The 27,946-nt window shown below is 41.2% G+C and overlaps 1 protein-coding gene across 9 annotated transcripts in view; it reads left to right on the top strand.

Moving 5' to 3' along the window:
* The window catches only part of MAGI2 (membrane associated guanylate kinase, WW and PDZ domain containing 2), a 675,431-nt gene that overhangs the window by 615,103 nt on the left and 32,382 nt on the right, over positions 1 to 27,946 (top strand). For all 9 annotated transcript variants that reach the window (XM_054178160.1, XM_054178157.1, XM_054178158.1 and 6 more), the window contains 5 exons: positions 1,789 to 2,037; positions 15,805 to 15,990; positions 19,795 to 19,969; positions 23,500 to 23,740; positions 25,255 to 25,398. In XM_054178160.1, the coding sequence (XP_054034135.1) occupies positions 1,789 to 2,037; positions 15,805 to 15,990; positions 19,795 to 19,969; positions 23,500 to 23,740; positions 25,255 to 25,398 (995 nt within the window). The remainder of the gene's footprint in view (positions 1 to 1,788; positions 2,038 to 15,804; positions 15,991 to 19,794; positions 19,970 to 23,499; positions 23,741 to 25,254; positions 25,399 to 27,946) is intronic.

Here is a 27,946-nt window from a genome sequence, read left to right as displayed (position 1 = left end):
GACAACCTAAGTTTTGAGGAAAAAAAGTGTAAACTGACTGATGTTAGGCATGACTGAAAAACTCTGTGCTAAGACATGGTGTGGATTTGTCACTAGGAAAATGCTGTGCTAAGACATCAATTGATTTGGTGTGGATTTGTTACTAGTGTGAATGTGTGCCACAGGGGGAACTGGGACTCCCCTTCCCTGCCACGTAGCTGACGTGCGGATCTTCGCCTTCCCCTGAAATCACCAGTTTGCACAGATACTCACCCAGATCTGAAACAGAAAATCACCATTCTCAAGTTCTGGAATACATTTTACTTAGGAAAATGTGGTATTTGGAACAAAACAGATTTTTGTTAATGATATTTTTTCACAGACAGAAGCAAATTTGAATTTTTACAATGAATGTCTATTTATGTATGTCTATTTATGATGACTGTCTGACAATCTAATAGCCATTTACACTTTTCCTCCTTTATTTTCCTTTTCCTGTACTTAATGGCATTCATTTGCGTTCTTCTATGGCCAAGCCAGCTCTTGGTCATTCTGCAAAGTAAGATAATTTCCTTTCTGTTGCATCCAGACTGGCATAAACAATATTCAGCTTTCTAAAACATGACAGCCAGAAAATGAGATCTCTCTTGTCACTGTCTATGGCATTTAGTTGCAGATTTGGTTGAGTAACTCTTGGAGATTTTCAGTTCTAATGCAGGAGTACAATAATTGTTTGTTTTTCTTCCTCTCTATTCTCTCTAATCACTTTGTTTCATAGTTGCAGAAGAACTGCTAAGGGACACACCTGACTGAGAAAACAACAGCTTGTCCTTGGATGATGTTTATTTTATTATTATATAGGTATTGAAGGTCTAATTTGCAAGCTCTCTTCCTAGGATGTATGTGCGTCTGTGTAAGCTCTTCACACATTGAGCAGAAGGATTCTTCACTCTCATTGCTCCAAAGAGAAAACAGATTACTTACTTACATTCATTTGAAAGTTCTGTATTAAAGCTCCTAATAGATGCTGATTTGTATAAACAGCTCAGAATTGCGAGGAATATAAATCCTTTTTTTTCCCATCTGGAAGTGTAACTTTACTGTTTTCAATTGCCAAAATGCTTGTACTAAGAGAGTGTGTAATCTCACAAGATTTCACTTGCTCCCTCTTCTTGTTACTGTAATGCAATACCAAGGTGTGGATGGACTCCATTTTCACCTCTGCCCTTTTGAAATCACCACACAAGAGAGTCTTCAAAACCTTTAAGTGACCACTGTTTCCATCACAACCCTCATAGAGAAACGATTTGTGATTATTTTTCATTGTGTAATTGCTCTGTTCTATGACATCTTTCGAGCATGCTGATCAACTTGTAGGAAGAATATTATGTGGCTAATCCTAATTATGCTCTGTTAGATGCCTGCTTGAATTCCTTTAATCCAAACACAAATAATTTCATATTGGATTAGAGGGTCATAGTTTCTTCTTGATGACAGATAGCCAACAAGGGAGCAGTGATTGTTTGTGCAATCCTTATAGCCTCTGTTTCCTACCTCTCTCTCCACTCTTGTAGATAGCTTAGCAGTCAGTGTTCAGACTTGCTTTGTCTGATTGTTTTGAATCTTGAATGTTTTGCATAACTGTGTAGATTCCTGCCTCTTTGCATCTATTACAGCTCCTAGGTTAATACTTAGGGTAGTCTGGGCTATAGACAGTCAGTTGTATTCACGTTGCGTTAGCAAATGTGCTCTAAGTTACAGAGCCACTGAGCAAATCAGACTGTAACACTGTTGTGCTTTATGTTGTAGGAGAGCAGTGCCCAGAGAATGGCAGAAGTCCAGGCTCGGTGTCTACGCACCACAGCTCTCCAAGAAGTGACTACACTACTTATGCTAACAGTAATCATGCCGTCTCTAGTAGCAATGCTACACCCCCCGAGGGCTTCACTTCCCACAGCCTCCAAACCAGTGATGTGGTGATCCACCGCAAGGAGAATGAGGGCTTTGGCTTTGTTATCATCAGTTCTCTGAACAGGCCCGAATCTGGGTCCACAATAAGTAAGTAAATCACCTTTCTTAATTTGTGTCTTTCAGATTTGCCCCAAACTAAAAACAAAACAAAACAAAACCCCACCTGACATCTGCTAATTAATTACTGCAGAGTTGTGGCTGTGGATGCTGTTTACCTAGGTTTTAGTAAAGCATTTGACACTCTCCCACAGCATCCTCCTGGAGAAACTGGCTGCTCGGTGGAAGCTTTCCTGGGTTAAAAACTGGCTGGCTGGCCTGGCCCAAAGAGTGATGTTCCTTGGGAGCAGTTCTGTTTAATGTCTTTATCAAAGATCTGAATGAGGGGTCTAGGTGCAGCCTCAGTAAGTTTGCAGATGGCACCAAACTGGGCAGGAGTGTTGATCTGCTCAGTGGTAGGAAGGCTCTGCAGAGGGATCTGGCCAGGCCTGATCCCTGGGCCAAGGACAGTTGTAGGAGGTTTAACAAGGCCAAGTGCTGGGTCCTGCACTTGGGACACAACAACCCCATGCAATGTTACAGGTTTGGGGCAGAGTGGCTGGAAAGCTGCCCAGCAGAAAAGAACATGGATGTGCTGGTTAACAGCTGGCCGAACATGAGCCAGCAGTGTGCTCAGGTGGCCAAAAAGGCCACCAGCATCCTGGCCTGCATCAGGAATAGTGTGGCCAACAGAAACAGGGAAGTGATTGTGCCCCTGTACTCAGCATAGGTGAGGCCACACCTCAAATACAGGATTCAGTTTTGGGACCCTCACTACAGAAAGGAAATCAAGGTGCTGGAGCATGTCCAGAGAAGGGCAGCAAAGCTGGTGAAGGGTCTGGGCACCTTATGAGGAACAGTTGCGGGAACTGTGTTGTTTTGTCTGGAGAAAAGGAGGCTGAGGGGAGACCTAATTGCTCTCTACAACTACCTGAAAGAAGGTTGTAATGAGGTGAGAGGACAAGAGGAAATAGCCTCAAATTGCACCAGGGGAGGTTTAGGTTGGATATTAATAGAAAATTCTTCATTGAAAGAAGCCTGTAATAGGCTCCCTAGGGAGGTGGTTGAATAACCATCCCTGGAGGTGTTCAAAGGGCACAGAGATGTGCAAAGGGACATGGTTTAACACCAAACTTGGCAGAGTTAGATAATGGTTGGACTTGATGATTTTAAAGGTCTTTCCCAACTGAAATGATTCAATGATTCTAAAACTGAAGAGACTCTCAAGGTTGCTTCCAGGGTACCATGCATTTGTTGCATCTTGGGCAAAACCAAAGGTTATTCTGGCCTCTGATGTTCCACTTGGAAGGAGGAAGCATAAAAGGCTTTATGTTGAGAGACATCTGTGATGAAGAGGTTATTAATTTTTGAATATGAAATGGCAATTAGATTCATATTAATTTTTTAATTATTAAAATTCTCAAGAACTGATGAATCATTATTTAATATACAGATTCTAGTGCATGATTGTGAAATACATGTATTTACAATGTAGACCCTATTAGAATATTGATAGAATTAATTTCTATTAATGGAACAAAGGGTGCCATTCAACAGCTCGTCCACCAGGCAGCAACTCAACAGGACACTGGCGGCTGCTCAACTATATACAGAGTATTACAATGTGTCAGAGGTTTGAACTGGAAATGTTACGCTGCTAGGCGCGGGTGCTTTGAACTGAATGTTAGTGAGTGGAAAGCATGTGGAAGGTACACTCTGTCCTTTGTTTGTAGCAAGGTTAGGTGCTAGGCTGCAGCAGGCTGCTGTCGCCGGGGCTGGCTCCTGGGCTGGTCCAGACAAGTGACAGTGGGGGCAACCTTCTCCCTCCCGCGGCAGCGGAGACGGGGCAGAACGTAGGCTAGCCGGTAAGCAGGCTCTCTTTGAGGGACTCAGGCGGCTCCCTCTGCATGGCAGGGAGCATTCTTGCGGGGTCAGCCTGGCAGGGCCGGTAGGGCTGGTCCCTGGACGGGGTCAGCCCTGCAATAACGAGCTTCGAGGCCAGTGAGGACAGCCCCGGGGAAGAGGCAGGGCTGTGCGGAGCGGCGGCTTCCCCTTTGCTTGGCTCGAAGGAGCGGGCGGGACCCTCTCGGAGTGGTCCCGCCTTTGGAGCACAGGCACGGACGGTGCTCTGGGTTTCTCTGGGGGCGTTCACAGGGCACGGAGCTGTGAAGTGGCGGCTCCTCTTCTCTCCCGCAACAGTGGGGTCATGCAGGCATGCGGGTAGGTGCTGGTCCTGCTTTCCAAGATAGCACACAGGGTTGTGCAGCTCTTTAGTCTGCTACTTAAGGCTGTAGCGGATGTGTGGACTGCCGGACTCGGCTAGTCCCTTCCCCATCAGCTGGGCAGTCTTACCCTCGGGGGTCCAGTCCTCTTGAAGACACTGTGGGCTCTTCTGACCGGTAGGGCTGGCAGTACAACGCTGTGGCTTCTCAGGCTTTCAGCGAGGGTCCCTCCTCTGGAGACTCTTGGGCTGAGGCTTGACAGGCCTGCCCAGATGCTGGCTTCTCCTTGACTTGCAGAGGCCACTAGCATGCTTGCATGTGGGAGTGAGAAGACTTACTAGCAATGGATTAATAGCAAAGGCTGTGGCACATAGGCAGGGAGCTTGGTGGGTTGAGCAAAGAGGAAGAGGACAAAGAGAAAGAGGGCAACTTGATTACAAGTTGGCTGACCGCTTGGCCTTTGTTCCCCTCAGGAAAGGAGGGGGATGTGTCTACACAGGCCGGGACAAGTTTCAGTATCTAGGGCATAATTCTGAGAATATGGTGCCTTCACCACAACATCCACATCTCCCACCAAATCCATTTGAAATTGTGGATGCTAACCACTGCTGAAACACCAAATTGAAGCTTAATACAGTCCTTTCCCTGCATGCAAAACATGTTTTAAAGAAACTTTTTTTTTTTTCCCCAAAAACTGATTGCTGAGGCAATAAATTCACAATTTCTACTTTTGGGACCAGCTTCAGTCTTCTACATGCATAACAGAGAAGCAACTATGAGTACTGAAAAAGCCATATTCCACAATAGCAAGTTACCCCAGAAAACTTCTTTGCAGTATTTCATGATCATGCAGTTATTAAAAGAGTTGCTTTTCGTGTTGCCTAGGCTGAATTTTAAAATTACATGGTTGCCAGATTAATATTGTAACAAAACCATGGATAATTAGCCTCTTGGGACTCTTGAGTTTTCACTTTATTGAACAGAATAGTGAACTGGAAGGTTTTTGCAGCAGATCAGATGGGGGGGGGGGGGGGAATCCATGGAGCACACAGATACATATTAATCACTTAAGTCAGTCATGAATTTTTCAAGAGAATAATTTCACAGATAGGGTTTGTGTTTTGGGAGAGAAAGAGAAAATGCCCAAGCAGACAGTAGTTCTGTGAATATTCTGCTGAAGACAACAGACCCACGTTCAAGATCCTGCTTTGCCTCCTACCCTCCAACATGTTCTTATGATACCTTTCTTTCTCCCCAAACTACAAAGGTAGCCACTGCTAAACCACAGTTGAGTATCTCCAATTGTAAAAGAAAATGACAGTCTGCTGTGCAAGTGACAAGTGAATTTATTCAAGTAATAACTGCATTGAATTTCAGTGATCCCAAAGAGTACCCAAATCCTAAGTTTAGAATAACAGCAGTGATCCAAAAAATGACATTTGCTGTAGACAGTGACAGAAGAGAGGAAAAAATACCCTTTCTATGTGAATTCTGTTCCAAAACCAGTAGAAAAAATAAGCTGAATATGACATAATCTGTCATCAGAAATCAGAAGTATAAAAATCATTTCCTATTTGTAGTTTAAGGGATATTCATTTTCTTTACTTAGTATTTATTTGGGTGAAGTACTTTGATTTGTATTAACAGCAGCATAGCCAATAGATGGTGAGGAAATTATTACCCACTCATTAGGACCTGAGCAGAACACAGCATCCAAGTTTGAGTTCCTTTGGTAGAAGACGGAACAGAGCAACTTCAACAGCAGCCACTGAGACCTCCTGAGCTCCCTTCCAACTTAAAATAACCTGAAACCATTTGATTAAAATGCACAATTAGGATATAAAGCATGTTAACAGTAGGAGAGTATCAACTGGATGCAGGAGGCATAATGTCAAAGTGTAGCTTTCATCAGTATCAAAATACGGATCTTCATGGCACCATGTCAAGCACTCACTCCTCATAGCAGTGGTATGTTAATTTGGTGAAATGTTTTACTACAGTTCCAGTGTTTCTGATTTCAGAGCCTGTCCTCTTTTTGCCAGCTCATATATCCCCTTGAGGCACAGAATAGTGCTCTGCAGACACACTCTAAACATACACAGTTAGTGGGACTGCAAAGCAACTCTGAAAGAACCAAAACGGGCAAAATAGGTCAAAAAAGGGACTATCTTGTAGTGCCAGACACTACTAGGAACAGCATAGTTTAAGTAGCTGTCACATTGGGAGCCTCCATAGGGCAAAGTGAAGAAGAGTTCCTTTGATTTAGAATGTTTGTTTTGATAACTCTATTCCCCTTCTTTACTTCCTTGTAAAAGCAAAAGACTTGAGGGCTTGGAAGTTTAAGTATCATCATCATTTTTACTCAAGAAGACAATTAATCGTGCACTGCAAAGGTTTTCCTTGTCCCTGACATCACACTTAGAACTGTTTTACAATCCAACAAATTCAAATGGCTCTTTCTGAGTACAGGAACATGAACCTTAGACCATTGGGTGCTTGTGTTTCAAGCACTGTTACAATTGAGGTGGTCATTCCAATAGAGTTGCTGCTAGCCTCAGAGACACAGGTTGATCAGTTTGCTGCTTTGCAGTTGGCCTAAAGCTCAAGGGGTTACCAAAAAGCACACCGTCTGTTTGCCAGGCAAGTTAAAACTAGCTATGGCTAGTCTGGGCTCTGGCTCTAGCTGTGAAGGTGTAGGACCACCCCAAAAGAGTCAGAGTAGCAGTGCTCCAGCTGGGCCTCACATCCCCTGATGGAGTGTGCACAGGTAGCCTGTTAGGAGTTCTTCATGCTTTCTCTGACCTGAAAAAAAAAACAAATGTAAAGGAGCCACAAAGGACTCAGGAGCGCCCACAATGAAAGAATTCATTCTTGTTACAAGAGGTCTTGTTCAGCTTTTCTCTCAAGACTGATTCTGTGCAGGGTGTTTGTTGTTGCTGTTGATTTACCTGCCTGCCCTTGCTGTGCAGAAATTTTCAAAACACTACATGCTTTTATTTTTCACCCTTGCTGCAGGGACAGAGTGAGGGCAAACTACAGCCATAATTAGAGCATAGAACATTTTTTCACATTTTGTGGTAGGCAGCACAGCAGTAGCTATCATTTTAATAAATGAGTGTTAAGTAGCTGGGAGACAGCCTGGATCTGGATGTCATTTTGTAATTGTCCCTTGATTCTTATGGCACATTTCTTTTCCTGTGTTCTATAATGGCAGAAATTTGTCTCTCTTTTGTCAAAGCATTTCTTGAGATGTTTTCTAATCCAGCACAGAGGATTACCTTGCACAAAACTGCAGTTCTGATGTGGGGCATATCAGGAGTGGAAAACGAATGACAAGGATTGAATGAAGAGATTTCACAGGGCAAAGCCAGGGCATAGACAAGGTCAGCCATGCTTCAGAATTATATCAGTAAGAGATGAAGTGGATAAATAAAGAACTGTGTTTGAGTGGCACATGCAGAAGCAAGACATTTTGGCTAGTGCAGAGCACATTGAATCTTAGAGTGCTAAAAGATTAGAGAAAGAAAATACACTGGGCCAGGCTCCTGACCTGTTTCTATTAAAGCTATTAACTTCCACTGCCCCTTAAATATGCTTTCCCCCAGACCCAATCCCAATATTAAAGGGTGCTTTGGCTTTCATCCCTGCTTCAGACAGGCCATCTAAATTTGACCTTATTCTGAGCTTTCTTTTCTTACACATAGTTCATCAAAACTTTGTCACCTCCAGTGGGATTTCTTTAGAGGATTCAGTGTCAGTTTCCCAGCTGAAGGCTTGGAAACCAGCTCTTGTTTTTCACTTTCAGCTTGGGGTGAATCTGGACTGCTTTATGGAGATCTTTCCTTGCTCACCTTTGCCCACCAAATTAGCAACATCTTTTAGATGCCCTTGTTCAGTGGCAGAATTAAAGGCAAGTGACTGTGCATACTTGTTACGATCCTTCTCATGTGTAGCCCATGCATATGCCAGTGACTTCTGGATTTTCAAACCATGATAAAACAGAGGCTAATGAAAGAAGTTTCTCTCAGTTCTCAAAATGTGTGTTCTTAACTTAAAACCATAATCCCAAGATAAACCTCTGCTGACTGCAGGAAACAGCATTCTGAAATAAGTCCCGTTCAATTCCAGAGTCTCTTTTAACTCTGTGCAGTTTAGAGATAAAGAACAGTTTATTGATCAATGATAACTCTTCTGATCTGAGAAAATTATTTGTGCTGCAATTTCATCCACGCTTCTTCCTGAGTAAGATAGTGCTCGGGGACACCATTTTCTGTGACCAATCTTCAAGTTCTGAAGAAAAGAGGGCTTTGGATATTAGGATGTCTGCCTGCACTGCCTTGGAGATCTTTGGAACAGAGAAGTGAAAACCCACCTACAGCACCCACCTGTGGAAGGTACTTGCAACTTAAGGGCAAAGAATCTGGTTTCTTAATTACTGCCTAGCTCTGTTACTCGGGTTTGAGCTGTTCTTCTGCATCTTCAGCTACAAAAATACACTTTCTAAATTTGTTTAACTGATAGTATCATTTCAAGCTAAAAGAAATCTTTCCATGGTTTAGTTTTTCGAACTAATATAGGCAATTAGTAGCAGTGAGGTAACCTTAAGAAGTTAAAGACATTTTGAATACCACCGCAAATACATTGCTGCAGTTTGCAGGCATGAAATACTTCAGTAGTACTTGAGTAGTTGATATTTTTTGAAGAATAAAGCACAGAAAACCTTAACCACATGACTCCTCTCTTTAGATGACTTCTGTTCTCCAGCATGTTCCTGAAGAGGTCATTTCGGCCTAGTGGTGTTGCTCTTGTGTTTTCAAAGAGCAAACTGCAAGTTTTTGTAGCACAACCCTGGAAAGGGAATCAAGGGTTTTCTAGGGATTCCACAGGACCCTTTTTGCTTTCATGAGAAACCTAAGTTGCATTATTTTTTTCTTAGATCTTCAGATTTCTAAGGTCTGTGCAGTCCTTCCCACTTAGCTTCTTACACCTGTGCTGTGCAAGTGAGTATGCTCCATAGAAGCACACAAGAGGATATTTCAGTCTAAAGGTTCATCAACCTTATAAATAAAAGGGATTATTTTCTTCTGCAACTGTGCAGCACGCCAAATGCTCAGAATGAGTCCCACTTAAAAGAGCTGGTGGATTTCAGGAAAATATTTTCTCTTGAGTCAAATAGCAGTACTGGTGATAGAAACTCCACCCAAATTTTAGATTAATCAGTAGCAACGAAATTACGGATGTTTACATTTAATATATTCTCCCAATTAAAATCTGATCTTCTGGAGCCTGTTGGTTGCACCTTCTGAGAATTGAGCATATAATAAATATTCATGTGATCAGCTGCATAACATTGAAAAGGACAGCTGGCTCAGGAAGGTTCATTTACTTGGTTTACTATCTGTATCTGTGAACATTACAGAAGTCTGCACGAATTTAGCTGCCAAAGGGTTTAATAGACAGAGGGATTTTTTTTTCGCCATAACTGATCATTTTTGACATTTAGCTAATATAAAGGGGAAAAAACAGGGAAGTTGCATTCTACAAATCCCCATCTCAACAGCTATATCTAAAAGTACTAAACAGATACGAACAAAATTCTTGATGTAAACCACACAAATATTATGTGTTGGTAACATCTTTCTAGAGTCAGCTATTTCTAGCATATGGGTCTCCCAGCTGAGGAGAAAGCATTTTTATTTCCAAAAAGCAAGGGACTGATAGATAAACAAAGTTAGAAGCAGCACCTGTCTCCAGCAAGTGCCCAGGCTTTGTATACAGCTGACCCAATATTATGTGCCCTTGGGTATTTACTCTTCTTTTTCTATTATGAAGATGTGGGAATGGTGTTAATTGGCGTCATGGAGAGCAAAAGTGGGGGATTTTGTTAAATAGAACATCAGTATGAATTTGCAGTTATCAGTAAGTTTCTGAAAGCAAATGTTATAGATGACTCCAGATAAAAGTTTTTGGCAACAGTTTTATTGGCACTAAAAGATCTTGAAAAGGTAATAAAAGGCAATAAAAGGCAAGCAAAGCAGTGCGCTGGGCTTGCGAGGGGACAAAACTCCACCTCCACAGCAGCCTTACAATAGCTTTCTTCATCTTATATAGTTACATCCTCTACATAAACTAACTTATGCTAAATAGAAGGCAGGAATATGAAGAGTCTTAGAATAGGTGGGCAGATCCCTGCTCCCATGCACTCTGTGTGGTAAGGATCAAAGTATCTACTTGCACGCATGCTCAGTCGTCCAGGCTTCTTATCTAAAGAAAACAAATTCTCACTTCTCCTCAGCCTTGGTGTCTCCAATTAGCCAAACACACTGTCTCTGTTTAAGTCTGTAAAATATGCAGCTCCCCCTTTGTCCTCAAAGGAGGCTCCTGCAAGCTCCTGACCCCCAGTCCCAGTGCGCTCTGAATTCTCTACCTTTAGCACAAATCACCAGGATATTCATAACCGCAAACCTTCTTCACTTTCGAAATGCAAAGGGGTTTTTGAAAATTATTTTTGTCTCTTAATTTTTTAATTTAAGTTTTCTTTGGATAATGTGCTTAGAACACAGTTAACTGACACAGATATTGGGAGTATGTTAAGGAGATTCAGTAGGAGAGGTTGATGGCTTCAAATCTCTTAGAAGTTTTGGTGCTGCCAGGATTCAAATCTTCCTGAAGGCATGACTTTTGAATAAAACATGCAGCAGAAAATTCAGATACTTCCATAAGGCTTTCACAGCCATGACTTTCTGCTTTAATCAGCATTGGATCCACCTATGTGAATTTGCCTACTCCCCTTTTCAATCCTTTCATTCTTCTGGCACTCCAGGAGGTTGCCCCACCTTCTCTTCTCCAAGCTGCAGATAGCAAGTTCATACACTACTCCTTTGGGCAGAGCCTGTTTTCTGCTTCTGACTGCTGTGTTGTCTTGCTCTGAATCTTTACTAGTCCAGTGCTATGGTTTTTGGGATGAGATAAGGCCTTGAACAGCCAAGCTGAGGCTTTAAGCAGTTGATTCTGATGCCTTGAGCAGCTCAGTGTAGTTGAAGGTGTTTCTGCACATGGTGGGGAGGTTGAAGCAGATGATCTCTAAAGTCCCTTCCGTCTTAAGCCATTCTATGATACTGAAACTATCAGTAATACTCAGAATTCCAGTGCACAGTAGTAACTATCAATATTTGTTTTATTTGCTATTCTTGTTTCTGGCTCTTACAATTCTGTTTTCTGTTCTACTGAGTTTGTTTTTAGAGAAGTAAGCACACTTCAAGATTTCTTGAGTGGTAGTAATCAATATAGGGCTCATCTATGCTTAAGCTTAGACAGGGTTATTTCTTCTCCACATGCATCATCTTGCATTTCTTTTCCTGAGATCTGCTCTGCCATTTCACTCAACCCATTCAGTACTGTCTACAGTTCATCTATTCTTGTTTTAGATGACCTTTCTGAATGATAACATTTCTCCATTACAGAAATTCATAGTTCATAGCTACCTTTGTTCACTGGCTTTTACCCAATTGATCTCCTATGAGGGTCTCTCCTTCTTACCCCTTCCCAGTAAATATTTCAGCATCACAGACTCTTTGTTTTCATGAACAACCTGCACATCAGATAAACTGTATCCCTTAGGAGAATCCATGCTTGTAAAGAAATCCTTACTTAAATCCTTCTCCCCCAAGGCAGCAGCCAGGACCACAGTGGCCATGATGTTGTGGCTTAAGTGGAAACTCAGGCAGAGCTTCACTGGGGAGAGCAAGCAGAGGCCAGAAACTCAGGATATTACAGAGAGACAAGGACCCAGGGGACAAATTTCTGCTCTTTATTATCTGGAAATGTACAGAAATCAGCTTGCATGGAATGGTGTGAACTGCATTAAAAATTCATTGAATTTGCCCAGAAATCCTTGGTATAGCAGCACACCAGTGGTGTCCTTTGCAGAATCTGATAGGCACTCAAGTTCCTTCTGCAAAAGCTTTCAACACCCCCCCTCTGCAGCAAGATCATATGACAAGGCATTGCACCGGTACAGCCTTAGCAAAGGAGCATTAAATCCTCAAAAACCAAACTGAAGTGAACAGGTACTTTGACAGACACAAGGTTTGTTCTGAAGGTCACCTACTGTGGATGCTTTCATATCATGACAGAACAGAGTGCAGTGATGCCAAAACATTTAGAGTAGATAACTTTATTGGGAAGGTAAAGGCCATTAGGTTGAAAAGGAAGAAAAAATGAATACAAAGTTCCTTCTCTTTCTTCCTTCTTTTCCTTTTTCAGGTTTTTGAGCAGAATCAGACTCTCATTGCTCTCCCACCTCCAGCTTTGATTTTAGCAGACATCTCAAGCATGCAGACATCTGCTGTGTTCGCTTGTCAGGTGCAAGAAGTCCAAGAAAAAAAATTCTGGAAAATTAATAGGATTCCCCAGCTACCCCCCTCACTGATGACATGATGTCTCTACTTAATTATTTGGGCTAGCAAAAGCTTGAGAGTTAGAAATGACAAGCTTAGGAAGTTTATGGCAACCTGGTCATACTGCTTCCCCTTCTTTCTTCCTAGTAAATTTTTTGCTCTGATACTCAGGACAGACATGGTAATTTCAGAAACATTTTCTTACATAGACTGGAAAGACTTAGGTTACATGAATCTTGTTGGTGATTTAAGAACTGATGTGAAAGGCTCTGTGTGAATGGAAATTGTTTCAGTGTCAGCTTACTCTTTGTTTGCTTCCTGATATGTTTAGGTGACAGTTACACATCTTCACCAAGGGCAAAATGAACAAGACTTGAGTACAAGGTGTGTTTAGTCAAATTATATAAATTTAGTCCAATACTTGAAAACAGAAAGATTTAGACATTGTGACGTGAACTAGGTACTCATTTCCTAAGCAGCAAGACATTTATGAAGGATACAGAGCTGTTGGCTAGTCCAGAGGAAGGCCACAAAGATGATCCAAGGGCTGGAGCACCTCTGCTATTAGGATAGGCTGAGGGAGTTGCGGTGGTTCAGCCTAGAGAAGACTCCGGAGGCACCTTAGAGCTGCCTTCCAATACCTGAAGGAATCCTACAAGAAGGCTGCAGAGGGACTTTTTCATAAGAGTGTCTAGCAATAGGACAAGGGGGAATGATTTGAAGCTGAAGGAGAGTAGGTTTAGACTGGATTTTAGGAAGAAGTTCTTCAGTACAAGGATAGTGAGACTCTGGAATAGGCTGCCCAAGGAGATTGTGGACGCCCCTTCCCTGGGGGTGTTCAAGGCCAGGATGTATCAGGCCTTGAGCAGCTGAGTCTAATTGAGAGGTGTCCCTGCCCATGGTGTGGAGGTTGGAGTAGATGATCAATAAGGTCCCTTCCAGCCTAAGCCCTTCTATGATACATTTGTTATGTCAGTATTACTGGAGCCAAACTTAATTTATATTCTTGTCTTAACTATAGTGGTACAGAAGCATGCGGTTTGATTATGGCTTGCACTTCAGAATGCTCATTTATATTTTTAGCTCTCAGAAAATTATTTTTTAACACTGTAAACAACACTTCTGTCCATACTAGAAATAAAAGTTACTTAGAGGTATGTGTATTGTGACTTTGCATGAGATGTGCCATCTGTTTTCCTCACTATCACCTTCAGGGAATAGTTATCAGAAGGTTGAGAAATTTGTTCTTAGCTGATGGAGTGTTCTGATCCCATCTTCTGTTGGGGCTTTGTTTTATATGAACATTGATAGCCTAGAGATACATATATTTAGGGGGGGAAAAAAGCTTAATTTATCTTTTCTCTCACCTTTTTTCAAGTGCTCTTTAGACATTAAAATTTTAGTTTCTTTAAAAGAGAAACACAACTATTTTTAAACACCAGTTGCAGGTGGACTGTGAGGCTGAGAAGCTTTGTGCCAAGACTGAAGTGTTGCATTGGTGAGGATATTAATAGAATGTATAGTCAAAATTAATTGTGAATTAATTAATTGTGAAAGAAAAACAGGAGGACTTTCAGGGAGCCTAGAGAGAGAGAAAAGGAGAGTCCAGTATAGTGTATAAATGTAGTTTAAAACAATCAGAGAATGAAACCGAAAATACCAGGGGGAAAGTTCAGGAGTAATATTTCAGCAAATCAGTGGAAAACGAAGGAAAGAACAGGATAAGAGAATGGATGGAGGACACAGAAAGGAGAGGAATCACAGAGAAAAGCAAAAGGAGAGGCAAAGATGATCTATAATATTTTGAGAACTGGGAGGCATGTGTTTAATATATTTATGCACTGATAATTAACTATAAATTCACACTGCCATATACCTAATTAGAAAGCTGCACAACTCAATAAACCTGCAGTGTAATTTCTTTTTATCAGTGGAGGAGGAGAACTATTTAGAGAACCCTGGGCATTTTCAATAATAACATCAATTTGTATATAAAATAAATCTTCTTTGTAGTGCCTTTATTGCAGCATGGGATTAAAAAAAGGAAATGCTGTAAACTAGGAGGTGGGAGGCAATTTATGACTACTACTTATTGTGAAAATGTATCCCCTTCACTGTTCTAATTCCTAATTGTTCTCCTGATCACAGAATCACAGCATGTTAGGGGTTGAAGGGGATCTCAAAAGATCATGTAGTCCAACTCCCCTCTGTCAGAGCAGCATCACCTAGAGCAGGTCACACAGGAATGCATCCAGGCAGGTTTTGAATGTCTCCAGAGAAGGAGACTCCACAATCTCTCTGGGCAACCTGCTCCAGGGCTCTGTCACCATCACAGTAAAAAAGTTTTTCCTTATGTTCTTGTGGAACCTCCTGTGCTTCAGCTTGCATGTGTTGCCCCTCGTCCCATCATTGGGCATCACTGAGCAGAGCCTGGCTCCATCCTCCTGACACAACCCTTCACATCTTTATAAACATGAATGAGGTCACCCCTCAGGCTCCTCTTCTTCAAGCTAAAGGCACCCAGCTCCCTCAGCCTTTCCTCACAAGAGAGATGTTCTACTCCCTTCAGCATCTTTGTGGCTCTGTGCTGGACTCCTTCAAACAGTTCCCTGAAGTCCTTCTTGAACTGAGAGTTCCAGAACTGGACACAATATTCCAGATGCATCATCACTAGGGCAGAGTAGAGGGGAAGGAGAACTTCTCTTGACCTACTCACCACACCCCTTCTAACACTTATATGCCAGATTTGGAAAGTAGTTGAACCATTACCTGATTTTAGGCTCCATATGCATATGCCATGTGTATGTGCACATCTGGACTCGGAATTCTTAGGGAAATCTGTACAGTGTGAATGCTGGTTGCCCAGGATTGGATCAGTTTGCCCAGGGAGGTAGTTGAGTCCCCATCCCTAGACATATTCAAGGTCAAGCTCAACAAGGCTCTGACCAACCTGTTCTAGTGAAGGACGTCCCTGCTGACTGCAGGGGGGGTTGGACTAGATGACCTTCGGTGGTACCTTACAACCCAAACCATTCTATGATTCCAAATAGCATTATATAAGAATTGATATTCTGATATACACAAGTTGGGGTTTAATTTCCATAGCACTTGCTTCTAAATGAACTCATTTTCTTTTGCTTGTGACCATCACCACTTGTTTCAGCCTATTTTAAGTGTAACTATTGTTCCTTGTCTAGCTGTACCCCATAAAATAGGGCGGATAATTGATGGAAGTCCTGCAGATCGCTGTGCAAAACTGAAAGTTGGAGACCGGATCTTAGCTGTGAATGGCCAGTCTATTATCAACATGCCTCATGCAGATATTGTGAAGCTAATTAAAGATGCTGGTCTCAGTGTAACTCTTCGCATCATTCCTCAGGAGGGTAAGTAAATGGCCCTTAAAAACAGGAAGAAAATTTTAAGTAGCTTTCAATTAGCTTCAGTGATGTCACTGCTTGAAGGAATGTCTTTTGTTTGGCTTTCTCGTCTGTAATGTACAGCATGCCAAAATTACAGCCTTAGAAACACCACAGATAATATCTGGACTCTTGAAAAGGTTTCTAGTTCTGAAAAGGGTCTTTAAAGCAAATCTGGAGAAACCTGGGAGAAAGCTGAGTATCAAGAGAGTTAATGACTTTCACAAGCACTATCTTCTACACTGAAAAACACCCTACAAGAGAGCCAGGTTTTGAGTTTGTTCCTCTGTATCCTGCTAAAAACCAGATCATTTGTCAAAGTAACCCACAGGAGACTGTAATGGCTGTAACCAGACATGTTCAGCTACCAGCTAACTGCCTGTGACAAAAAGTGATGTGAAGGAAAGTTCAGATTTGGTAGTTTCCTCCACATATATCACTATAAATGCACAAGATAGGAAAGAATGGAACCCTAAATTATCTCATTTGTAGGGTGAGACTCATTATTCTGGTCATTATACCACAGCTAATAAGTGAAGATCTTTTTGTGTTGGATTTGTGGGTTTTAGGGTTGATTTCAGGGCTTTTTTTGTTTACTTTTACAATGTGCTGTACTGGGGTGTGAATTGCACCGTGTTAATGACACTGGCTTTATATCTCAGCAACAAATGCCATTAGAGCTACGCATGTCACACAGCAAAGAAAGTAATTACTTAATGATCCATGCTCCAGTGAGATGACCTTCACCTTCCGCTGCTGCATTCAGCAACAGGGCAAGGAAACAGTCTATCATGGGACATGGACAACTGGCAGAACTTACCAACTTTCTTAAATGAAATCACTGGTGGGAAAAACACAAAGATACACAAGTTCAGAATTCACACCAATGAGCTGCTATATAATCACTGGAGGTCAGATTTGCAAGCATCTACAAATAAGTAGGACTCTGTATGCAGACCAGGCAGCTTATTTACATAATTATGGATCACACAGATTAGTTCATATTAGCAAATTGCTAACAGTTCTGTGTTAGAGATGGATACCTTAAATTAGGAAAAAAGTAAAGGTGTATCTGAGATGCAGTGCTACAGATGTTCTCGGCTGCCAGTGGTCAGAAACTATTTCTGCCCAAGGCATGGCTTCCCTGTGACACTGGACACCTCATTTGCCTTCTGATATTAGCTTCCCAGCTAATAATAATAGGGGGAAAAAAAATCTGTAATGTACTTTCAGGTGAAAAATACCATAAAAATGCAAAGCAGTTTTAGAAGCAGCTTATGATTTGTCTGCTTCATCCATAGTTATGAGAGCAATGTAGAAATGAGGGACAACATTCCCAATCTTCAGCTCTGAAACTGCAATCCAAAAGAGACTCACAGATGCAAAATGGGCAATTCAAGCTTTGAGCATAGTAATTATACAGACAACTACTGCTTATGCCTGCATAAGGAATGTTTTAAGTGCAGATATGCAAGCTTTTATGACAATTAAGCACAAATTGAAAATATTTTTGATAGACAGAATTTTTTTAATAACTATAAGCATAGATTAAATAAGTAGGGAAGGACTAGAAATGTTCACTCACGGGGGACAAACTCACATGCATAAAGGAAAAAAAAATCACTCCAAATTCAAAGTAGATTCAAATATAAAACTAGGCAGAATCTGAATTGTGCAGAGCTATTGGTGCTCGGGATGCTCAGGCAGACACCTGTCCATTCTAGATGCTTTGCACCAGGCCACACGCTGGCCTCACTCATTGTGTTGTAAGCAGGAATACAATCACACGTGTGCAAGAACAATTGCTCTGCAGCACTCTGTCCTCTTGTGAATGCAGTCTGTCTTATTTACACTAGTTAATAGCTAAATGATGAGCAACATCATTGTGCCACTGTGTCAGACCTGAGCTCAGTGCCAGATTTGTCTTCCACCAAGTCTATTTTGGCAGCTTGAAGGAAGACTGGCATCCTTTATTTGCAGTAAGCCAATGAGGACATATTTCCTACCCCAACCTCTCTCTCTCTCTCTTTGAGTTTTGTGTTGTTTGGAAATAAGGATTCTGGTTTTCTGCCATGTTCCTGTGTGAAACCCTGGTCATTTGGCACCATACAGAGAAATAAAACATTGGTTTAGCTGCTCAATCAGAATTTACTGAGATTTGGTTTACTGTTTAACAGTTCCCGGAGACTTAAAAAACAATGGTAAACATCTGCTGAGTTCAAATGCAGCAGGAACAAGCACAGCACTGTTTTGGCTTTTGTGACAAGAGTCAGTGGTGAAAGCAACCAAATCATTCATTCTCTTTTTCAAAAAATATTTCAAGAATCTAGAAGTTATGCTAAGGCACATGGAAAACAGGGAGGTAATTTGAGTGAGCCAGCATGGCTTCACTTAGTGCAACTTCCACCTGACCAACCTAGTAGCCTTCTTTGATGGAGTCACTATACCAGCAAACAAGTGAAAAGCTTGACATGGTCCCCCCACAAACTCCTTCACTATAAAATGGATTATTTGCTGGATGAGAAATTGGTTGGATGATCCCATGAGAGTGTAATGGCCAATGGCTTATGTCCAGATGGATATCAGTGGCAAATGGTGTCCCTCAGGGGTTTGTACTGGGACCAGTGCTGTTTTATGTCTTCATTAGTGATACAGACAGTGGGGTTGTGTGTACCTATAGCAAGTTTGCAGACCAAGGAATGGGCACCTGGACAAGCTTGAGAAGTGGGCCCATGTGAACCTCATGAGATTCAGCAAGGCCTGCAGCAAACTCCTGCAGCTGCAACCCTTGGTATCAATGCAGGCTGGGGGATGAGGTTATTGAGAGCTGATCTGAAGAGAAGGACTTAGGGGGGTGCTGGTGGATGAAAATCTGAACATGAGCCACCATTGTGCTCTTGTGGCCCAGAAGCCAAACCTGGACTGCATCAAAAGCAGCATGGCCAGCAGGTTGAGGGAGGTGATACTCCCCCCAGCTGTGCTCCAGTGAGATGTCACCTGGCATATTGCATCCATCAATGGAGAGGGTCCAGAGGAAGGCCACAAAAATTATTAGAGGACTTAAACACCATTATTATTAAGTAAAGGCTAGGACAGCCGGGGTTGTTCAGCCTGAAGAAGAAAAGGCTCTGGTAAAACTTCATGGTGACCTTTCTTACAAGGGGGCTTGTAAGATGAGGGCAGGCTTTTTAGCAGGGTGTATTGTAGGGGTAATTGTTTCAAACTAAAAGAGGGTAGTTTTAGACTGGATATAAGGCAGATGTTTCTTACAGTGAGGGTGGTGAAACACTGGCACTCGTTGCCCAGGGTGATGGTAGATGCCCCATGCCTGGAAACATCAAAGTCAGCTTGTATGGGTCTCTAAGAAGCCTGATCTAGTTGACAGTGTCCCTGGTCATTACAGAGGGTTTGGACTAGATAACCTTTAAAGGTCCCTTCTAACCCAAACTATTCTATGATTCAATGAGTATTTTTAGGCTTTAAAAGAAAGCATGAAACAGAGAAGCAATTTGACTTGTTCCGTTGGGTTTTAAACAACAGAAGTGTCAACCGGAGTCACAGAAGCAACCGAGAGTTTAGATCACACAGACTATCAAAAGGAGCCCATTAGGTTCAGATGTCTTAAGATCTAATTACAAGCTAAGAGAGTAAAAGTGGCAAAGCATAAATTTTCAGAGGTAGTGTGTAGCCAAAAATATTATTGTCTACCTTTGCCCTTTATTGAATGCTGCACTGTGACATGTCTTTAATCTCCACCTTCCCATTATGCAGAGCTGAACAGCCCAGCCTCAGCCCCCAGCTCCGAGAAGCAGAGCCCCATGGCCCAGCAGCACAGCCCCATGGCCCAGCAGAGTCCCCTGGCACAGCAGAGCCCCGTCACCCAGCACAGCCCTGTCACCCAGCCACCACCTCCACAGCCCCTCCAACTGCAGGGACATGAAAACAGGTAAGAGCAGCTCCTCCAGCCTCTGTGTCTTGTGAGGAGCATGGGACGCCCTTGTGCTGGGTCTTTGTGGTGTTTCCAGCAACTGTGAGCTGTCACTTGTGGGACTCTGACAAGCCATGGCCCCATGATTATGTTTGCAGATCCATGCCAAGGTCATCTGTAAGCCTTGTTCAGGTATGTAACGTGTTATTATGAACAAGAGTCTAGCCATCCTTCCACAAATGTCCATCAGAATTATATGTTTGCCAGGGAACTCAGTTCTGAGGTAGTCCTGACTAATAATTTCATGGCTGGCATATGAATGTCACATATCACTACAACTTACAAAATGTGGATCTGTCAGTACCTGATTAGGAGGTGGAGTTTTGTTTCATTATCTTGCATATCTTTTTTGTCTATTAGATTTCTGGAATTGGGAAGATACTTTTGTAACAGGTTCTATCTATGATTTCTCATTTTTGAACCAGTTTCTCATCTGCAATTTATGCACATGCATTGAAAAACTTACCTGTCATGGAAATGAAATGGTAGAGGAATAGGAATTTTGTGACCAGCTGTATTGAAAGCTGCACAGCCTACTCAGGCTGTGGGATGACACAACTTTCTTTAATTTCCAATCAACTCTATTTAGTCTTTGGATTCATTTTTGGCATGTTTTAAATGGTGCTGATTACACCAACTGTCTTCAGGCTAATCTTCACTAAGCAACACACCTCAGCAGGATGCTGCTCCTGAATAGTAGATTTTGGTTTCAGGATTGTAACTTTTTGCTTCTGAAGACACTTGAGTTCCATTACGATTTAGATCCTATGTCCTCTAATCCTCCTTGCTTAACAGATGTAGCACTTTTCACCTACCTGAAATTATTTTTTTTCTAAATTAGTCACTCTTGGTAAATTTCTTTGACTTATATGTCATTGACTACTCCTTCCAAAAGTGATCACCTCCCAGGAGACACGTTTCTGACAAGATCAAAGCACAGCTTCCACCGAAGTCTCTCTGCACAGCTATGAATTAGTGTTGGGTGTCTGTTGACCTGGGAACTTTCAGAGGGAACCAGTAAACTATATTAATTAGAGTTCCAAAAAGAAATTCTGTCATAGTTTTACTGAAAAGTGTCAGCTCTAATTGGTTATGTCACCGTTTACATATTCATTAGAAATCACAGTGCCTCCAGTGGTAAATAACACCGTCATCTTCTGGGATACAACACTGGCCATATATTGGGAACCGGCCTAAGGATGACTCTTTCTTCCAGAAAAAGGTTCATTATTGCTACTTATGTAGTATCATTTTTCACTAGATTTTGTGTTGGATTACAACTTGTTTATGTAGACACATAAGATTGTTTCTGTATCAGAAAGGCATTTAAAATTCTTAGCAATACTGACTAGTATTTTTACTTCTAGTCTAACATTAATAAAGCTCAGTATCACAGTAAGCCTGTTTGCTCTCCATCTTCTTTTTACAAGATCATGATAATGACTAAAGAAAGTAAGAGGATTGCATATATACAAACAGGTTTTATTATAGATGCCATGTACATGCTTTAAAGGAGCACTGCAGCAGGCTATTTTCATCCTCTTAGAAGAGTCAAAGGGAAACAATTCTGGTGTCTGGTTAGACATTCAGCTAATTAAAGTTAGTGTGTAGGAAGATTTCCTATAATCTTACTGAACCTTTACTTATAAAGGACTAAAGTTTTGAAACATATCTGAAACATTTTGAAATGTTTAGATTATGGAGATTATTTTTCCATACCCAAGTTACAGTGATTAAAAAAAAAATGCTCTCATTTCTTCAGGTTTTTTTTTTTTTTTAATTACTAAATACATTTCAAATTCCTTTCCACAGTCATAGAATGGTTTGAGTTGGAAGGGACCTCCAGAGGTCATCTAGTCCAACTCCCCCACAGTCAGCAGGGACATCCTCCACTAGATCAGATTGATCAGAACCTTGTCAAGCCTCACGTTGAATACTTTCAAGGATGGGGCTTCAACTACCTCCCAGGGCAACCTGTTCCAGTGTTTCAGCACCCTCATGGTCAAGAACTTCTCCCTAACATCCACTCTAGATCTCCTCTTTACCAATTTCAAACCCTTGCCCCTCACCGTATCACTGCAGGCCTTTGGAAACAGTCCCTCTGTAGCCTTCTTGTAGTCCCTTCAGGTACTGGAAGGCCACTATTGGGTTGCTCTCAAGCCTTCTCTTCTCCAGGCTGAACAAGCCCAGCTCCCTCAGCCTGTCCTTGTAACAGAGGTGCTCCAGCTGTCTGATCATTTTCGTGGCCCTCCGTCAGATCCATGTCCTTCCTGTGTTGAGGACTCCAGAGATGGACACAGTACTCCAGGTCTTACCACAGCAAAGGGGCAGTCCATATGTGCCTGCATGTCTTCATATGTGCATGTACAAATGCGGTCACTTGGCTGCATGAACGCTTCCAAGCCAGTGTGAAAGCAGAGTTTGAAATTTATGTTTCTTGTATAGGAAAATGTATTTCTTCTGGCACCTAGAGGAGAGTGTGCAAGTATCTACTACACAAATTTTTTTTGTTACTTCTAAATCAAACCACTATTGCAGAATCACCTTGCTAAAATGATTCAGGACTTCCTCTGTGCCCATTCAGCCTGTTACATGGCTGAGGTGCAGAGCTTTGCAGTAAGAAATGCTTCTTCCTTCACCCTGAAATGTGAAATGCCATTATGGTCTCACAAGGCAGACATTCATTCCCATCTGAGTCAGTTAACTAGTCACTGTACTACAGAAAGTCACTTTTCTTTGAAATGTTAGGATTCATCTTCCTCTTACCAGCTACCAACTAAAGCTGTGTTTTGCTTCTTATTAATTCCTCCTTATTAATTTCCTTCTTGTTAATTCCTTCCTTCTTAATTTGTTTTCCTTTCCCACTGTGTTACTCCAGTGCATAACTACTGGCATGACCTGCTACGGGCTTATAGCCAGACAGTATTATAGGGAGTGTGTAGTGATAATACTAATACATATTATTTTAACAAATGTCATATCAAAGACTATCTTACATTAAAAGGATAAGAGTCTTTACAAAGAGTGTCTCCTTTTTTTAACTTTAAGAAGCTCACAATAATAATAATTTATGTCAATGAAGCTGGGACCATCAGTGTCTGCACTGACATTCCATTCACTTTGTATAGGAATTTGAACTCTGTAAAAAAGCACTTTATAAACTCAGTGCATTATATTCCAGTGAGTATTGTGGGTGTTTCCACATGCAGGAATCACGATGCTTTTCCTCTTTCTGTCCCTTAGACCCTAATCCTGATTTCACTGACATGAGGCAGAAAATTGCAGAGTATAACCTGAGGGTAAATTACTGATGTCTTTTGAAGAAGAGCTGCTTTGGGATGTTTTGACTACCATCCGAAGTTGTGCTACTCTCTGCAACTTTGTTTTATGCAGTTTTGGAGTCAGGCACTTAGCTTTCACTCCTCTGTATTGCATGTAATGCATTTCTTAATGTTATGCCACTTTCAAAGTCATTTTCCCTTTCCCAGTTATAGATCTGAAGTAAAAGCCAGACAGGATGTGAAACCTGATATCCGGCAACCTCCATTTACAGACTACAGGCAGTCCTCAACAGACTACCGACAGCCTCCACTGGACTACAGGCATCCTCCTGTGATGGATTACCAGCAGCCACCACCTCTGGACTACAGGCAGCCACCCTTGATAGATTACAGGCAGCATTCACCCGACACCAGGCAGTACCCTCTGTCAGAGTACAGGCAGCCCCAGGTACAAACTGAAACACTTAGAGCACTCCTAAACAGAAAGCACAGGTGTCTGCAGGGACAGATCATCTGCGCTGGTAAAAAAAAAAAGATGATAGTGTAAAAGAAAAAGTTACTTTTATTGGTTTGATTCTGGGTTACTATTTTGCTGTACAGGAAATTACTTCAGAATCATGAAGGACTGCGTGATCTGTCAAATAACCCCACATTGAGAACCCTGTGACTATAATGTTAAACAAATGCTATTTTTAAGGTACTGGGGAGTTAAAATGAAAGTTCTAAAATAAGCGTGAGCAGAGGAATTTTTCTTGTCATTATTATTCCTTAGATCATAATAGAGCCATCAAACAGTGGATGTACTTAGGTCAGATTGTGTTGCTACAGCATTGTGGTAAATGAAGTTTTTATCTAATCTGAATGAATAAAAAAATTAATGTGAATCCTGAGTGATTAAATTACACTTTTGGTGGTGACAGCCTAGATTGTGCAATGCTTTTCTTTGATATCAGGCATGGTCTTACAAATTCAAAGAAATAAGCTTTAGATGAGGAGTTATGTTACCTTGCACAAGACTGCTGATAACAAATATTTATTGTAATGTCATCTGTGAATGTTTCAGATTTAGCCTGAGATCAGACTGTTTTTAAAGAAAATCCTTCTTGCTTCTTCCATTAAAACATTACAAAAAATAGAGGACAGAAAAATATTAAATAAGGGACACTGTGCTGGAACCATATAGAGATGCTTTCTATGTCCATATTTTCAAAGCCAGACACATAAAACTAATCAGTGAAAATGTCCAAATCCTTAAAGTGTATCCAAAGAACACTGAAAATGTTAAGCCTTTCAGTATCTAAGTCAAATCCCTAACCCCATGCAAACAGCCTTATAAGGTGCTTGCTAGCTTCTAGAGAGATATTTAGACAGCCTATTTCTCACCATCTCCAGTTTAATTCTCTAACCACTGGTCTACACACCCCAAGCTTACTCTTTATTTAATCCTGCTCCCATGGGTCTTGCACTCTTGCCTGCCATCAGATCAGAAGCAACAGAGGAAGTTCTCACCCAGACCCCTCTATGGGTCTGGTAGTTAAAGTCCGCCAAAGGACTTTGTGACTCCATGCAGTCCAGCCTGCTGATCTTGAGTTCTGATGGGATTTTAGGAGATGTCTCTCTTACTGATTTTCAGTTGTGATAATTGCTTATGCTTATGCCAAATTGCACTTCACTGAGTATAAACACCTATACTCAGGTGCCATGAAAGTACTGAGGATGAATATAGAAACCATCTAGAGAGCTCCTGGTACCAGGCAACTGCTGGAAAGATGCCCTTTGAGTATGGTTCAGACTGAAGCATTTGCATTTTATTACAGTCTCTTTCAGAAATGACCAACATCTGTCAGTGCAGAAGTATCATTTGAAGGTCCCTTTTGAAAAGCTGTATTTTAAACTTTTCTTGTAACTGTACCATGACATTCATATGGTTAATTGTCTTTCATTTTGCATTTGTTAATACAGGACTTTGATTATTTCACTGTTGATTTGGAGAAAGGAGCCAAAGGTTTTGGGTTTAGTATTCGAGGAGGAAGGGAGTACAAAATGGATTTGTATGTGTTGAGGTTAGCAGAAGATGGACCAGCAATAAGAAATGGAAGGATGAGGGTAAGTAAGTTTTCTCTTTTTTTCAACATTTACAGTTAAGTTTGATGATGATATCAAAGGGAAATCAGAGTTTTCATCTCTGATCAGATTTTGAAGAGCAAGTCCCAAATACCTCTTATATTATAAACTTCCTTTGCAGAAGTTCAAGAAATTAGTTGAAACATATCTTAGGTCTATGTAGTTTCTTTGTGGAATAAATGTATTACTTCTTGTTGATGATAGCTTTTGCTGTGTTGTACATTTTTCTTCCTATTCTTTCACTCACATCTAAGCAACTTTAAAATCTCTGACAAGAAGTGTAATGTTTCTTTGATAATAATATTGACACAGTTAACATTTATGTCTCTAATCACAAAAGCAAAGTGATAGCGATATGACATTTATTGGGTAACTATGAAACCTAAGCTGTAGTCTGTGTTCTTTTACTGATTTAATCAAGTTGCCTTCAGAATGTTTGCTAAGTTTATTTACTGACATTATTCAATCATGCCTGTAGGGATCAGTTTTTACTATTTATCTGCATAGGTTTTAGTGCACTTGACTTCTGTATTGGTAAAAATCAAAACACTACATCCAAATACTAAATCTTAAAGCGTTCACTTAAGAAATCCCATGGCAAAAAAACCCCAAACACTGTCAGTGATAGTAGCATTGAGGTGAATCAGTTGCCAGAGATGAGGGACGTAACACAAACAATGTGGAGTGCAGTCCCCATAGCCTTTGAAGCTTCAGCCACCACTGACAACAGTTTTACAGGTCTATTTAGATAAGGCTCACAGTAACTCATATTTTCCTAATGTCTCACATTAAGGACAATAATCAGCAGAGCTTTGCCTGCAAATCCCTATTCCTTCCTGTCTTAGAGATGAGGAACTACTGACTGCTCTTGGGAGAATTGCTAAAGGATGTTCATAGTGTTCGCTGGATATGTGAGATACGGCCATCAGACCTCTTACTGCCTTGAGTAATACCTCCTGCAGCCAAAATTTTTATTGAAACCAGCAGCAAAGAGCCTATGGCTGAGGGCTGCAAAGATACAGAGCAGCTTGCACAAATGGGTTTAGTGAATGCAAAATTCATGAAGAATGGGGTGAAATGTGCTTTTTCATACACAGAGCACATCTCTGCCAGTTTGCCACTGTGTGAATTACATCCTTTTTCTCACATCTTCCACAGCAGTCATACTTCCCCATCTCTGACAGTTCTAGTTTTGTTGTCTTGTCAATTCATTTTTCTCAGTCCACATACACCACTGCGCCCTATCTCTACCTTCCTCATATCTCCTAATATGACATTATTTTTCTCATTCTCTTGTAGATTTTTCTTACATATTTGCAGAACATTCAGGCACTGAACAATTTTCTGGCTTTCATATTTTGCAGTCCTCCTTTGATTCTTCAATTCTTTTTGCTGTCTGTTGCTTCTCCTGTGGTCTGTGGCCCTCTCTTTGTTTGAGTTGTACACAGTTAGTGACAAAAATAGGCACAAGGGACAGGAATCTCTTACACTGTCAATTATGAACTTCTGTATTGTTGTTGCAAAAGAGGCCTTGCTTGGTCTGTTCTCAGCTTGTCAAGCGAGCAGCACAGTGAGACTCACAGCAGTAATCAATCTACACTGTGAGTGGGTGCACTGCATTCTGCATGCTATCTCAGTTTCTGTATCTTGTATCTTGTCCTTTCCTATGATAAAAGTATTCACAGCAACCTTATTTGTGGTTCTTCAGGAAACTTTTTCTAAAAGAGAGCTAAAAGAGAGAATTTAGTATTTTACATCTTAGTGTTGACTTTATGTGTACATATATGTGACAGACTGACACTCCAGGAGCACATGGTGCTCCACCATCCTCTGACTAAGGTCTCATGCACACATCTGAAAGACAAATGCCTGCAGAATGATTCATGTCAGTTAAGCAGACAATCTTATCTGCTTAAGTAGCACTTGCTTTTCAAACCTCCAGCATATCTGGTTTACTTTATGTGGTAGTATATAGATCTCACCCTCAAGAGTAAGCATTCAGTGAACGTCAGCAGTGTCAGTACAATAGAGCACAACAGCAAAGATATTCTTAGTCCCATCCATTTATTCTGTGATTTGTGATCCATCTGAGCAGTACAAGAAGATGTTAGCTATGCTTTCCCACCAAATACCACATGCCTTTGGAGTAATCTCATTCATGCCAGTTCCCTCCTGTATACATCACTGTCCAACCTGACTTGTGGTGAGATTAGGTGTGATTGAACTGAACTCTGGGAATTCAGCTGAAATTTTCAAGTATGAGAGCTGTATGCCAGCCTGTAGCAAGGAGAGCTTAATGCTGGGTTAGTATGATTTGCAGAACTCAAGGAAGAATATATTGACATGCAGACATAAGGCTGAGCAACATTCTTTCTCTGTGCAACAAAGAAGTGCAAACTGAGATCCTCGGGGATCCTGAAATATTTTGACAGTATAAATGCTTAATAAATCAAGAGGGAATTAATTTTCAGTGCACTATTATTCAGCATTCCTCCAAAAACCTGTGTGTGGTTTTCAGCATTTGTTTGTA

Source organism: Dryobates pubescens, chromosome Z, assembly GCF_014839835.1.
Source record: "Dryobates pubescens isolate bDryPub1 chromosome Z, bDryPub1.pri, whole genome shotgun sequence".
Lineage (NCBI taxonomy): Eukaryota > Metazoa > Chordata > Aves > Piciformes > Picidae > Dryobates > Dryobates pubescens.
The sequence above is the reverse complement of the archived record's forward strand: the minus strand, read 5'-3'. Positions and strand labels throughout refer to the sequence as shown.